Source organism: Gopherus evgoodei, chromosome 3 (assembly GCF_007399415.2).
Source record: "Gopherus evgoodei ecotype Sinaloan lineage chromosome 3, rGopEvg1_v1.p, whole genome shotgun sequence".
NCBI classification, from domain to species: domain Eukaryota; kingdom Metazoa; phylum Chordata; order Testudines; family Testudinidae; genus Gopherus; species Gopherus evgoodei.
In genome coordinates this window covers 18,579,752-18,591,697 of record NC_044324.1, presented here as the reverse complement: position 1 = coordinate 18,591,697, position 11,946 = coordinate 18,579,752, and the positions used below count along the sequence as shown (strand labels likewise).

The 11,946-nt window shown below is 44.7% G+C and overlaps 1 protein-coding gene across 5 annotated transcripts in view; it reads right to left on the bottom strand.

The window, feature by feature from the left end:
- FDFT1 (farnesyl-diphosphate farnesyltransferase 1) overlaps positions 1–11,946 on the bottom strand; it is a 58,334-nt gene that overhangs the window by 7,407 nt on the left and 38,981 nt on the right. For 3 of the 5 annotated variants that reach the window (XM_030555211.1, XM_030555210.1, XM_030555209.1), the window contains 2 exons: positions 7,019–7,202; positions 1,054–1,182 (listed from right to left, as the gene is read on the bottom strand). In XM_030555211.1, the coding sequence (XP_030411071.1) occupies positions 1,054–1,182; positions 7,019–7,202 (313 nt within the window). The remainder of the gene's footprint in view (positions 1–1,053; positions 1,183–7,018; positions 7,203–11,946) is intronic. The other 2 variants (XM_030555212.1, XM_030555213.1) reach the window with 1 other exon arrangement.

The window sequence follows — 11,946 nt, the reverse complement described above, 5'->3', positions numbered from 1 at the left end:
AGTCTGGGTTGGAATACACTGAGCGAGGGCTCTCTGGCATGTGTCTTCATGCCAGTTCTCAACAGCCAACATCCGCATACCAAGAATATGCTTCTACGGTGTGGATTCTACCACCAGACCATTGCTCCATGCAGGAAAAATAGCAAGCGTGTCATTCACCGCTGTTAACGGCACCGGGCTTCCATCACTCAGATGAAAGACCCAAATGAGAGCAGATCCTCCTGTGGCCCATTTTATACAGTGCACGTTCCAGGAAAACTGCTCAAGGCTTTATGGTATGTACTTGCATTTCAATGAACAGTCTGGCAGCCAAAGCAGGGGCCTGAATGCTTTGTGTTCTTAGTCAAGGAGCTAAGCGGGCAGGGAGTAAGTCAGACCACCTAAAATTCTGCACTACAGCTGTGCTATGCTTTACCTATCAATAATGCACACAGCCACTGTCATCCACAAGATCAGTGACAAAAATAGCTAATCGATGCCTTGGGAAATTTACATAGGGATCTCATCGCTCAGACAAATCTTTATGTTCACGTGGAAGCCGCCCACAAAACAGCAAGACTCAGAGTTAACACTTTGTCCTTTACTCATCTTGGATACCTATGTACGGCCAGGGTGAGCGTTACAATAAGCAACTGTAACCATCACGATGGAGCAGCAAGTGCAGAATGCCAGGCCTCCAGCAGGGGATACGTGCGTTGCCCTGAGCATAGAATCATAGGACTGGAAGGGACCTTGGGAAGTCATCTAGTTCAGTCCTCTCCCCTCATGGCAGGACTAAGTATTATCTTGACCGTTCCTGACAGGTGTTTGTCTAACCTGCTCTTAAAAATCTCCAGTGATAGAGATTCCACAACTTCCCTAGGCAATTTATTCCAGTGCTTAACCACCCTGACAGCTAGGAAGTTTTTCCTAATATCCAACCTAAGCCTCCATTGCTGCAATTTAAGCCCATTGCTTCTTGTCCTATCCTCAGAGGTTAAGAACCTTTTTTCTCCCTCCTCCTTGTAACAAACTTTTACGTATTTGAGAGCAGGGCTCTCAATGCTCACTTACCTTATCCCACTCATGCTGGGTGTCAACCTTCTTTTCCAAGAACTCGGCCATTCCAGCTCCCATCTTGTGACAAATATCTGCAATCACATCTCGATACACCTTTGCCAGGTTTCTGAACTCCAAGGAGATCTACAGCAGAAACCACAAAGAAATAAACATTGTGCTGAAAGTGGCATTTGTCAATAAACCAGGAAGCAGGGTGGGTGGAAAAAGTTACAGGCTACTGGGGTCTAATCCTGCTCCACTGAAGGGGCTGACAAAATTCCCCACTGGCTTCAATGGGGGGGATTCAAGCCCCTCAGCAGTAAACACAAATTCAGCACGTGCAGAAACAAAAACTCCTGTGATCTCTGGCCACAACTCAGATGCAGCTTGTAATTTCTTGAAGGCAGTACAGCCTTGGACAGCATCACTTGGGAGCTGGTGCATGAAGGAGTTACAAAAGAAACTCTATACACCAAGTGTACCTTTATGAAAGAGTCCCACCAAGTGAACAGCTCATAGAATGATTTCCAGTGTTTTATTGCAGCTCTGTTCTCTGTGGGCTCACAAATGTCAGCATGAGCAGCACAGTTTAAAGGCCAGAAGGGACCGTTATGATCCTCTTGGCTGGCGTCCTGCACAACACAGGCCAGTTGCAACCAGTGATTCCTGCTGCCAGCCCAACCATTAGTGCTTGAACTAGGACACCTGTTTTAGAGCACCCAGTCTTGATTTAAAGGCTCCAAATGACAGAGAATCACTACATCACTGGGCAATCTATCCTCATTGTTAACAGCGTGCATCTTATTTCCAGTCTGGACTTTGGTGACATCCACTTCCGGCCATTTCATTTTATTCCTTTGCTACGTTAAAGAGCACTCCAGCATCAGACCTCTTCTCCCTTTGTGGGTAATTACAGACAGCCTCCTAGCAGTCTTTTTAAAATAAATAAATTGAGAGATTAAAGGAGTTCACAGAAACTTTCTGTCCACAGTTGAGAACACTGAGCTGGGACTGAGGAAACCTGGACTCTATTCCCAACTCTGCCACTGGCCTGTTGGGTGACCCCGGGCAAGTCACTTCCCCCTCCATGCCTGTTTCCCAGTCTGTAAAATGGGGGTAATGATTCCGACCTCCTTTGTAAAGTGTTGAGAGATATACTGACAAACAGTGCCATGTAACTGTCTGGAATTGTTATTCAGCAGTTTGAGACCTTCTGTATCTAAGTTGTATTGTAATATAGTTTGAACGGGAGTGGATGTGTTAGAAGAGCAGGCCAGTTACATGAATGCAGCAAACAAAGATACTTCACAGAACAATGCAGCCTCCTGTAAATACCACTTACAAGGACAGATCTGCTAAATTAACACGTTGTTTGTATCCCAAGCCTACATAATAAACTCTTTTGTATTGCGGTAATATTTCTGAGCACTGCAGCAATTCTCCGACAAGCAGCTATTCGCATAGATGCCTTCAGGCCATTCACAGCAATCACTGGACTTCCCAAATATTCCTTTGGGCTAGGATTATCAGAGGGGATTTACGGGAGTTAGGTGCTCAAGTCACATTGAAATTCAGAGGGCTTCGGGCACCGAACTACTCTCAGGGTATGTCTACACTACAGAATTATTCCAATTTTACATAAACCAGTTTTGTAAAACAGATTGTATAAAGTCGAGTGCATGCAGCCACACTAAGCACATTAATTCGGCAGTGTGCGTCCATGTATCAAGGCTAGCGTCACCTTCCGGAGCATTGCACTGTGGGTAGCTATCCCGTAGCTATTCCATAGTTCCCGCAGTCTCCCCCGCCCATTGGAATTCTGGGTTGAGATCCCAATGCAAAAAACATCGTCGCAGGTGATTCTGGGTAAAAGTCATCACTCAATCCTTCCTCCGTGAAAGCAATGGCAGACAATCATTTCGCGCCCTTTTTCCCTGGATTGCCCTGGCAGACGCCATAGCATGGCAACCATGGAGCCCGTTTTGCCTTTTGTATACCCTGAAACAACCGGGAAAATGTTTTTGACCTTTCAGGCATTGGGAGCTCAGCCAAGAATGCAAATGCTTTTCGGAGACTGTGGGTAGCTGGAGTCCTCCATGCCCCCCCCCCCATTTGATTCTTTGGCTTTCCGTTACGCTTGTCACACAGCACTGTGCTGTGGCCTCTGTCTATCATAGCCTGGAGATTTTTTCAAATGCTTTGTCATTTCGTCTTCTGTAATGGAGTCTGGTAGAACAGATTTGTCTCCCCATACAGCGATCAGATCCAGTATCTCCCGTACGGTCCATGCTGGAGCTCTTTTTGGATTTGGGACTGCATCGCCACCCGTGCTGATCAGAGCTCCACGCTGGGCAAACAGGAAATGAAATTCAAAAGTTTGTGGGGCTTTTCCTGTCCACCTGGCCAGTGCATCCGAGTTCAGATTGCTTTCCAGAGCAGTCACAATGGTGCACTGTGGGATACTGCCCGGAGGCCAATACCGTCGATTTGCAGCCACACTAACCCTAATCCGATAGGGCAATACCAATTTCAGCACTACTCCTCTCGTCGGGGAGGAGTACAGAAATCGGTTTAAAGAGCCCTTTATATCGATATAAAGGGTTAAATCGGTTTAACACTGCTAAATTCGGTTTAAACGTGTAGTGTAGACCAGGCCTAAGGCTCCTATGAAAATCTGAACCTTAATCTTAAATTACCATAAAATTAGCAACAACTACTCCACCTAAAAACATCATCTCCCTCCCACCCTATGATTTCAATGGAAGTAGAATCCAGCCTTTAACTGATCAATTAAAATTCAGGCTATTTACAAATCCTGTAAATTAACTGATTTTTTTCAGAAATTGTACTGCTCCTGTTCTTGTGAGAATTACTACGCAATGGGTTAAGCGCACTCCTTGGAACACTAACCTAAAATCTACTACAGAACAACTCCATTCAGTGAGTGAATCCCAGCCCGGTTTCCGGCACTGGTGGCTCACCAAATCCCAGCACGACTCTCAGCTGGAGCACTGAAGTAATGCTGTAACTAGAGGGCAACTACTCCAGTATGAAGCATGCGTCTTGTTCCCATGCGCATTCCCAGATGGTGTTTGGGTGGCAGAGCTGGGAGAAGAGGAATTTTATACCAATAGAAATAAGAAAAGGGAGGGTGGAGTTAACTAGACCCCAATAAAAAAATAAAGAGAGAGTTAGTTTATTAAATTACACTTCCGTTATGCACAAAACTTTTTGGTTAAATTACTGGTAAACGGTTCAGGAAACTTGTGCTACAGCTCTATTTATACAGCCCTTTCATCATCTCACATCTGAATGCCACAGCAGCATATAATGCAATGGAAGTGTAAACGTGTGCTGTTGCAAATCAGTTTAAAATTGTGATTACTTTCATATTAAGAAACCTTGCGTGAAAATTTCAAAAGCATCTAAGTGACCTGGCATCTAAATGATTTACTCTGTCAGGTTTTTGCATTTCTTGACTTTGCAGTTTTCATGGTGCTTGATGTTGAATACAACACCGATTTTTACATTATTATGCGCTGGACAGGCATAGCATCAGAATTATAAACTCGTCCTTAAAAAGAAAAAGCAAGAGGTAGAAGCTGACAATGGAATATTAAACTATAGGGAATAAATAAAGTTTCTAAGAGCTGCTACCCTGTTCCTTTACTTTTAATGTATTCCACATGAGGCTCACTCAAAAAAAATTTCAGCAACTGTTTCTGCAATAGATCTAAGTGTTTAAATAGTTAATACAGTAGGTCTGACTTCTTGCTGTTAGCCACATAGTGAAACATTCTTGGGCTAACATTTTCCCCTGTGTGCTTACACACTTTAGACTGAAACTATCAGTAGGCTCAACTGCTGGCTCAGCAAGGACTGGGGCCTTCATCGATTCTGAGGCCTGGGGGCGGGACCACTATTATCATCTCATCTGACCTCCCGCATAGCACAGGCCTAAGAATTTAACTCAGGAATCCCACATCGAGCCCAGTAACTCTTGGGTGAACAAGATCATAAGACATCCAGTCTCGATCTAGAGACTTCAAGTGACAGAGTCCACCACATCCCTGGTTAATTTGTTCCAAATGTTAATTCCCCTCACTGTTATTTCCAGTCTAAATGGGTCTAGCTTTCCTTCTTAGTCATTGGGTCTTGTTATGCCTTTGTTGCTAGATTGCCCTCCATAGTATCAGGCATCTTCTCTCTCTACAGGTACTTGCAGACTGTGATCAAGTCACCTCTCAACCTTCTCTTTGATAACGAGGTCATTCCATTTAGCTTAAGCCCCTCATAAGAAAGGAACAGATTCTCCAAAGCCACCACCCACATTACTCCCTCTGTTAACTGAGCAGCTTGCTCTCTGACCTCCTGCCATCATCCCCCTTTCCTCCAGTGGGCAGGGCCTATCAATCCCATGACACACCTGAACTCTTCCGACATGGAATACAAGAGTTTGCAAGTCTGCCATTTTGCTGAGTGAAGCTGATCTGCTTTTTCAAAACCCGAGGGAATATAGAATAGTTAGCACCAGGTTTTCTGAGTGGTGCCTCATTTGCATACATGCAACGTTGATCAACATTCAGTTTTCCAAATTGTGAATGCAGTCTCATATGCAAGTGACTAGCCCTCTGAACACCTAGTGCGGCACAGAACTGCAGTGAAACACACACAAATGCAAGTGGGTGAATGCATAAGATCTTAGGCCTCTGTTCTTTAAAATACAGCCCTCAGTGTCAAAACTGAGAAGTGCCGGAAAATCTGGGACAATTTAGAGTTACAAATGAGTTGGTTTTCTACATCCCTTACTCATCTATTGGGCAATAGTCAAACAGCAAACCCAGGGACACATCAGCAGCTGCCACCAATGACCGCAATCTCAGTCATCTCCAATGTACAACCAGAGTGAAGAACCAGCTGGGTTTTGGCATAGATGGCAAAAGCCATTTCTAACAGTACTGATCAGGAGAGCACCACAGTGTATCATACACGATGATAAATCTGCTCATGAGATATCCTCTGTTATACTGACAGTTTTCCAAGTTTTGAGCTCTGCCAATAAGACCAGTAATGGAAATTTGATTATGAGTTCCACAGTCTGCTGTTATTATTAACGATAAAAATTTTGAGACTGAGATATTAAGTCTTTGGCTTTGAGACTTCAATCAATCTCTAGCTGTTAAAGATCACGTTGGGTTGCCTCCTGGGCACAGATTATCCCACATTTACTTAATGGAACATTCTTGCACATTCCTCTGAAACAGATTCATAGATCATAATGCCAAAAGGGCCATTGTGATCATTTAGTCTGACCTGCATAACATCGGCCATAGGACTTCCCTGAACTACTTCCTGTTTGAACTAGAGCAGATCTTTTAGAAAAACATCCAACCTAGATTTAAGAATTGACAGTGATGGAGAATCCACCACAACCTTTGGTTAAGTTGGTTCCAATTAGCCTCACTATTAAAAATTTACACCTTATTTCTAGTCTGACTTTGTCTAGCTTGGACTTCCAGCCATTGGATTTTGTTATACTGCTGCCTGTTAGGTTGATTAGTCCATTAACAAAGTTTTATTCCCCAAGCAGGTACTCACAGGCTGTAATCAAATTACCCCTTAGCATTCTCTTTGTTAAGATTTATATAGACTCAAGAAGCTCAATCTATTACTATAAAATATGTTTTCCAATCCTTTAATCATTTCTCATGGCTCTTCTCTGAACCCTCTCCAATTTATCAACATCCTTCTTGAATTGTAGGCACCAGAACTGGACAAAGTATACCAGGAGTGGTCGCACCAGTGCCAAATAGCATCTGGTACTGGCCACTATTGAAGTCACGTTACCAGACCAGGCAGACTTTGGGTCTGATCCAGTCTAGCAATTCTACTTTAAACCTCTTTGCATCTTGATACGTAGCTATCAATATAATCAGCGGGTTATAATTAATAGATTGAAACAAAAAATCTAACAGCTCACCGTTGGGAAGTCCTCAAGCACCTGCTTGTCCTTTTCCTTGCTCTCCATGTATCTCCAGTCCGGCTGATACAGATAGGAGTGGAAGTCATGCAACATTGGGACCTTGGTTTCTAAGTTGATGGTCATATCATCTTCTACAGTGTCCAGAGCTCGGAGAACCAGATAGAATATGCACACAGCATGACTACGGAGGGAAGGAAGGATTTCCTATTTATCAAGATTCGCTATGACATGGGCGAGTAGTTAAAAATCATGTGGCTTTTGTGAAAGACATTTGAAAATTAAACAAAGGTCTTTCCAATTCTGCAACCTGGAAAGTATTTCTAGTTCTGCATACAAATCAGAGATGGGCTCAAGCTATAAAATTCATGTCAATATTCGAACATCCTGAGCGTTTGAACATGTCAGAACCAGATCTCTGATTCAGGCCCATATCTACCAGAAGGACACTTACAATTAAAAAATCATGAGGCAAAATGTAATTTCATACCATAATCTGTCTCTGTAGTAGCTATGCTAGTACCAGTGATCACCATTAAAATGGCGATACCTTTTTAAACAATTTAGTGGCAACCACTGTAGATACAATTCAAACATATTTAGATACTACATGTGCCTAGATGGAGAATCAAGAAAGGATCCGCTACAGATGCTGGAAAATCCTTGGCCTCCGATACACCTGGGCTAGCCATTCAGATGCTAGAAATGAAGGACAGTCCAGTAGCTAGAGTGCCAGCCTAGACCATGGAGACCTCAGTTCAATTTTCTGATCTGCCACAGGCTTCCTGTGTGACCTTGGGCCAGTCACTTAAGGAGCTGAAACACAGAGAGACTATAACATGGGGATAACAGCACTGTCCTACCTCACAGGGGTGTTTCAAGGATAACTACACCGAAGGTTGAGATGCTCAGATGCTACAGTAAGGGAGGCCATGTAAGTATCTTGGATACCCACACATCATGAGAGTATTTCCCTGAGGCTGAGCATTCCACTGCAAATGTATCACTCACCTCAGGGTTAAATCACAAAGGAAAGTGCCTTGAACCTTTATGCTGTGGGTTTTATGTGCTTACATGTGGAATCTTAGCACTATGGGGCACAACTAAGTGACTTACAACGTGCAACAGTTTCTTTAGACACCAGAATAGTTTCTCCTTCAAACCAAGTTTTGTGTGTGTGTGTGTGTGTGTGTGTCCTTTTTGCCAGAGTAGGAGGAGATGGAAAGCTCAGCTGTTTTTTAAACTTATTAGTAAAGGTACTGTATCATTAACAGACTAATGTAATACTGATCTAAAGTGCCAAAAGCAGCACAATCCACTGCTTTACTGAGAGATCCAAATTTGCAACAAGTCTTGGTCAGAATAGCGGTAAAAGAAAAGTTACTAAAACCCAGCGGCCACTAGGACCCAGGGACCCAAGTCTGAGAAGACTGGAATAGTAGACTGATCCTGGGGCCAGGATCTAGGCATTCAAGCGGCCATATTCCGGGTGTCTTTTTAAGCACTAGAATCTATGAAGAGTTCTGCTAAACATGGATGATGCAATACAGCTCCTGAATTTGAATGCTGTCTCTGCTCTGGCTTGCTGTGTGGTTTTGGTCAAGAAATCATCTCTCTACTATGCTCAAAACTCATAAATCCTAGTGCCTTCAGCAGAAGTTTTGGGAGTGTGAGGAATGCAGGTTCCTGCCCTAGGATTATAAAAAATCCCTAGCTGTTAAATTAGGGTAATAATTATTTCAAAAGAGTTATTGCAAAGGCCAATTAGGTACTGTGTTTCTAACACTCTGGAAATGTTTAAATGCTAATTAATAAACAACAGCATAAATGAGCTAGGACAAGAATGAGCAATGAAAGATTATATGGTAATGGGAAAGTGAGTGAATCATTTAGCTATTCACTACTACACTTAACTTTGGGTTTGTTTTATTAAAGGAGGTATTTTGGGGGGAAATAAATTGTAATTAAGGCTATGTTTTGTCACAGGTATTTTTAGTAAAAGTAATGGATAGATCACAGGCAGTAAACAAAAACTCATGGCCCGTGACCTGTCTATGATTTGTACTATATACCCCTAACTAAAACTTAGGTGCTCTGGGGCGGGGGGGTGGCCCAGGGGTGCCACGGGTGCTCTGCGGCGGGGAGGGAAGGATGGCCCAGGGATGCTGCAGGTGTTTGGGGGGGGGGGCAGAAGGGGCCACCATGGGTGCTGGGGGGGAGGGGGCAGCCTGGGGGCATCACAGGTGCTCTGAGGGGGGATGGAGGCAGGAAGCAGCATGCAGCTTGGGACCCCGCTGGTGCTAGGGGAGGGTGAGCTGGTGGGGCTGGCAGACTCCCTAACCGGCTCCCGCATGGCTCCCAGAAGCAGCCGGCATGTTCCTGTGGCCCCTAGGAGGAGGCGTGCCCAGATGGGCTCCATGCGCTGCCCCCATCCCAAGCGCCTGCTCCGCAGTTCCCATTGGCTGGGAACCATGGCCAATGGGAGCTGCGGGGACGGTGCCTGGAGGCAGAGGCAGCACACAGAGCCACCTAGTCGTGCCTCCGCCTAGAAGCCAAGGGAAGGACATGTTGCCACTTCCAGGGAGCCCCTCAAAGTTAGCACAGCCCAGAGTCCTTGTTCCCTCCCTCCCCCAACACCCGTTCCCACACCCCAACTCCTGCTGCTGGGGGGGTGGGGAAAAGAGGAGTGCTGTGGCCCAAGGCTGCCCCAGCAGCAGTTGGTGCAGCTGGCCCAGGGGCTGCCCGAGCTGCTCAGGCAGCCGCCGGGCCAGCCACACTGGTTGCTGTAGAAGTCACAGAGATCCCAAAAAGTCACAGCACACATAACTTTCGTGACAGCCTCACAGCCTTAATTATAATTATTGGGGGATGTCTGGCAAATGTTCATGGAACACACTTAAAAAAAAAGGTTGAAAGTTTGGCTTTTGTTTGGGAATCGCATCCATAGGATGCCTTTTTTTTTTTTAATTTTTCAGGCCTGTTCTTATCACACTTCATTTTTACATAATCTCATACATCACCTTTTATTCCCAGAAGGAGTATTGGGAGCTGGGATTGTACATTAAGGAATGCTAAAAATATGTTTACAAAGCTTATTACCATTTTAAGAGGCAATATTTTTTTATGTGGTGCTTTAGCTCTGGGCTACTATAACTTACGTTGCAAAAACTCCAAGCAAAGCTTTCCAACACTGTTATGTGCTAGTTTCTAATTACAGTAATTGAGGGCATTCAGAGTTAAAACTGGATCTCTGCCCTTGACACATGCAAGATGGGTGTCTATACCGCACCACGAGGAACACGAACACTTGCCCACTGTTCAAAGACTCCTGAGAAAAATAGCTACTGGCTAAAGTTAAAACACACAGCCAAACACATCCCAGCGCACGAAGCTTAATTGTGAATTCCGAGGCTTATTATTATTAGTGGCTATAGTACCAATACTACACAGCACCTATGGACCCCAGTCAAGGACCAAGACCCCTGGGGCTACATGCTGTACAGACAGAACAAAAAGACTGGCCCTGCCCCGAAGAGCCTAAAATCTAACTAGAAGACAAAAGACAAGATGGATACAGACAGACAGAAAGTGAATAAAAAAAAATTATAATAATCGTGAGACAACACTGGTCAGCATGATAGGCTTGTACATATGTTAAGGATTCAATACTTTCAATTTTTATATTGTTTGTTTATAGTGCAATTCTTACCTTATACAAAGTATGTATCTGTGCTATACACATGTATCTATAGCTAATCAAATATGAGGGGGAAACAGAAGTTGGTGAAGAGAAATAATTTAGGACTTTCACTCTGCAGTATGAGGAGTTTCATCATTTCAAATGTTACTCAGTTTACAGTAGAGATAGCTATTAAGAATTACATAACATGTAAGTACATAGCAAGTCTCTAATGAAAGAACCCCAAAACTGAGGCCCTCACCACTTTGGTTCATTAAAGTCCCATGACACTTTCGACAAGAATTAAGGTGTTCCCCGTGCTGTTGTAGCCATATTGAAAGTTAAGTAGTTCTATTTTGAACTCCATCCTTTCTACCCTAAACTGTTAAACAGTGTTACCATGCAATGTTATAGAGCTGCCTTGATCCACTCCAGAGTTAGCTATACTACAGTGGCAGGAGAAGCAATCCCTCTGTATCCATTAATTAAGCAGGTGTTGCAAAGCTTTATAATTATTTGTATTATGGTATGTAACAAGGTGGACCACTGCTCTGGCCCTGAAAGGGTTAAAACAGCCCTGGATAAAGGCTGGGGCTGGAGAAAACAGCCTTTCAGGCTGGGCTGATTGGGGAAGTGGCGGCAGCTGGGGCCACGCCCCAAACTGAACAACAGGCCCTTATATAAGGCAGAGAAGCCAGGCACACAGTCTCCTTCTGCCTGTAGAGGGAGAAGGGCCTGGCTGCAGGGAGCTAGTGCTGGGGGTTGCAAGGTGCAGCCCAGGGGTAGGCCAAGGCAGCAGGTCCAAACCGTCCTTGTCAGTGATGAGTTGGCTGATACTGCAGTCTGCCCTAGGGCGTGGGGCTAGACAATGACTGGCAGTAGCCATATGCTGAGGCAAGGTGGGAATAGAGGGTGGGGGTTCCCTAGGGAAGGGAGACCCTGAGAACGAGGGGTCACTGCCAGGGGGCAGCACCCTATGTAAAAGGGCACTGGGTCCAGGGAGGGACACAGGGCCAGTAGCAGGAAAGGTGGATCACCAGCCTGCAGAGGGCGCTCTGGACTGAGCTAATTCCCGAGGACAACCAGTAGGAGGCGCTGCAGGGGTGAGTCCACCCAGTTACATGGTAGGATCCAGGAACTTGATTCAAAACAAGGGCCCAATTGTACTGGGCTCTTTACAAACACACTATGCCCAGAGAGCCTATGATCTAGATAAGACCAGGAAATGCAGTCAGAGACACCAGTTATG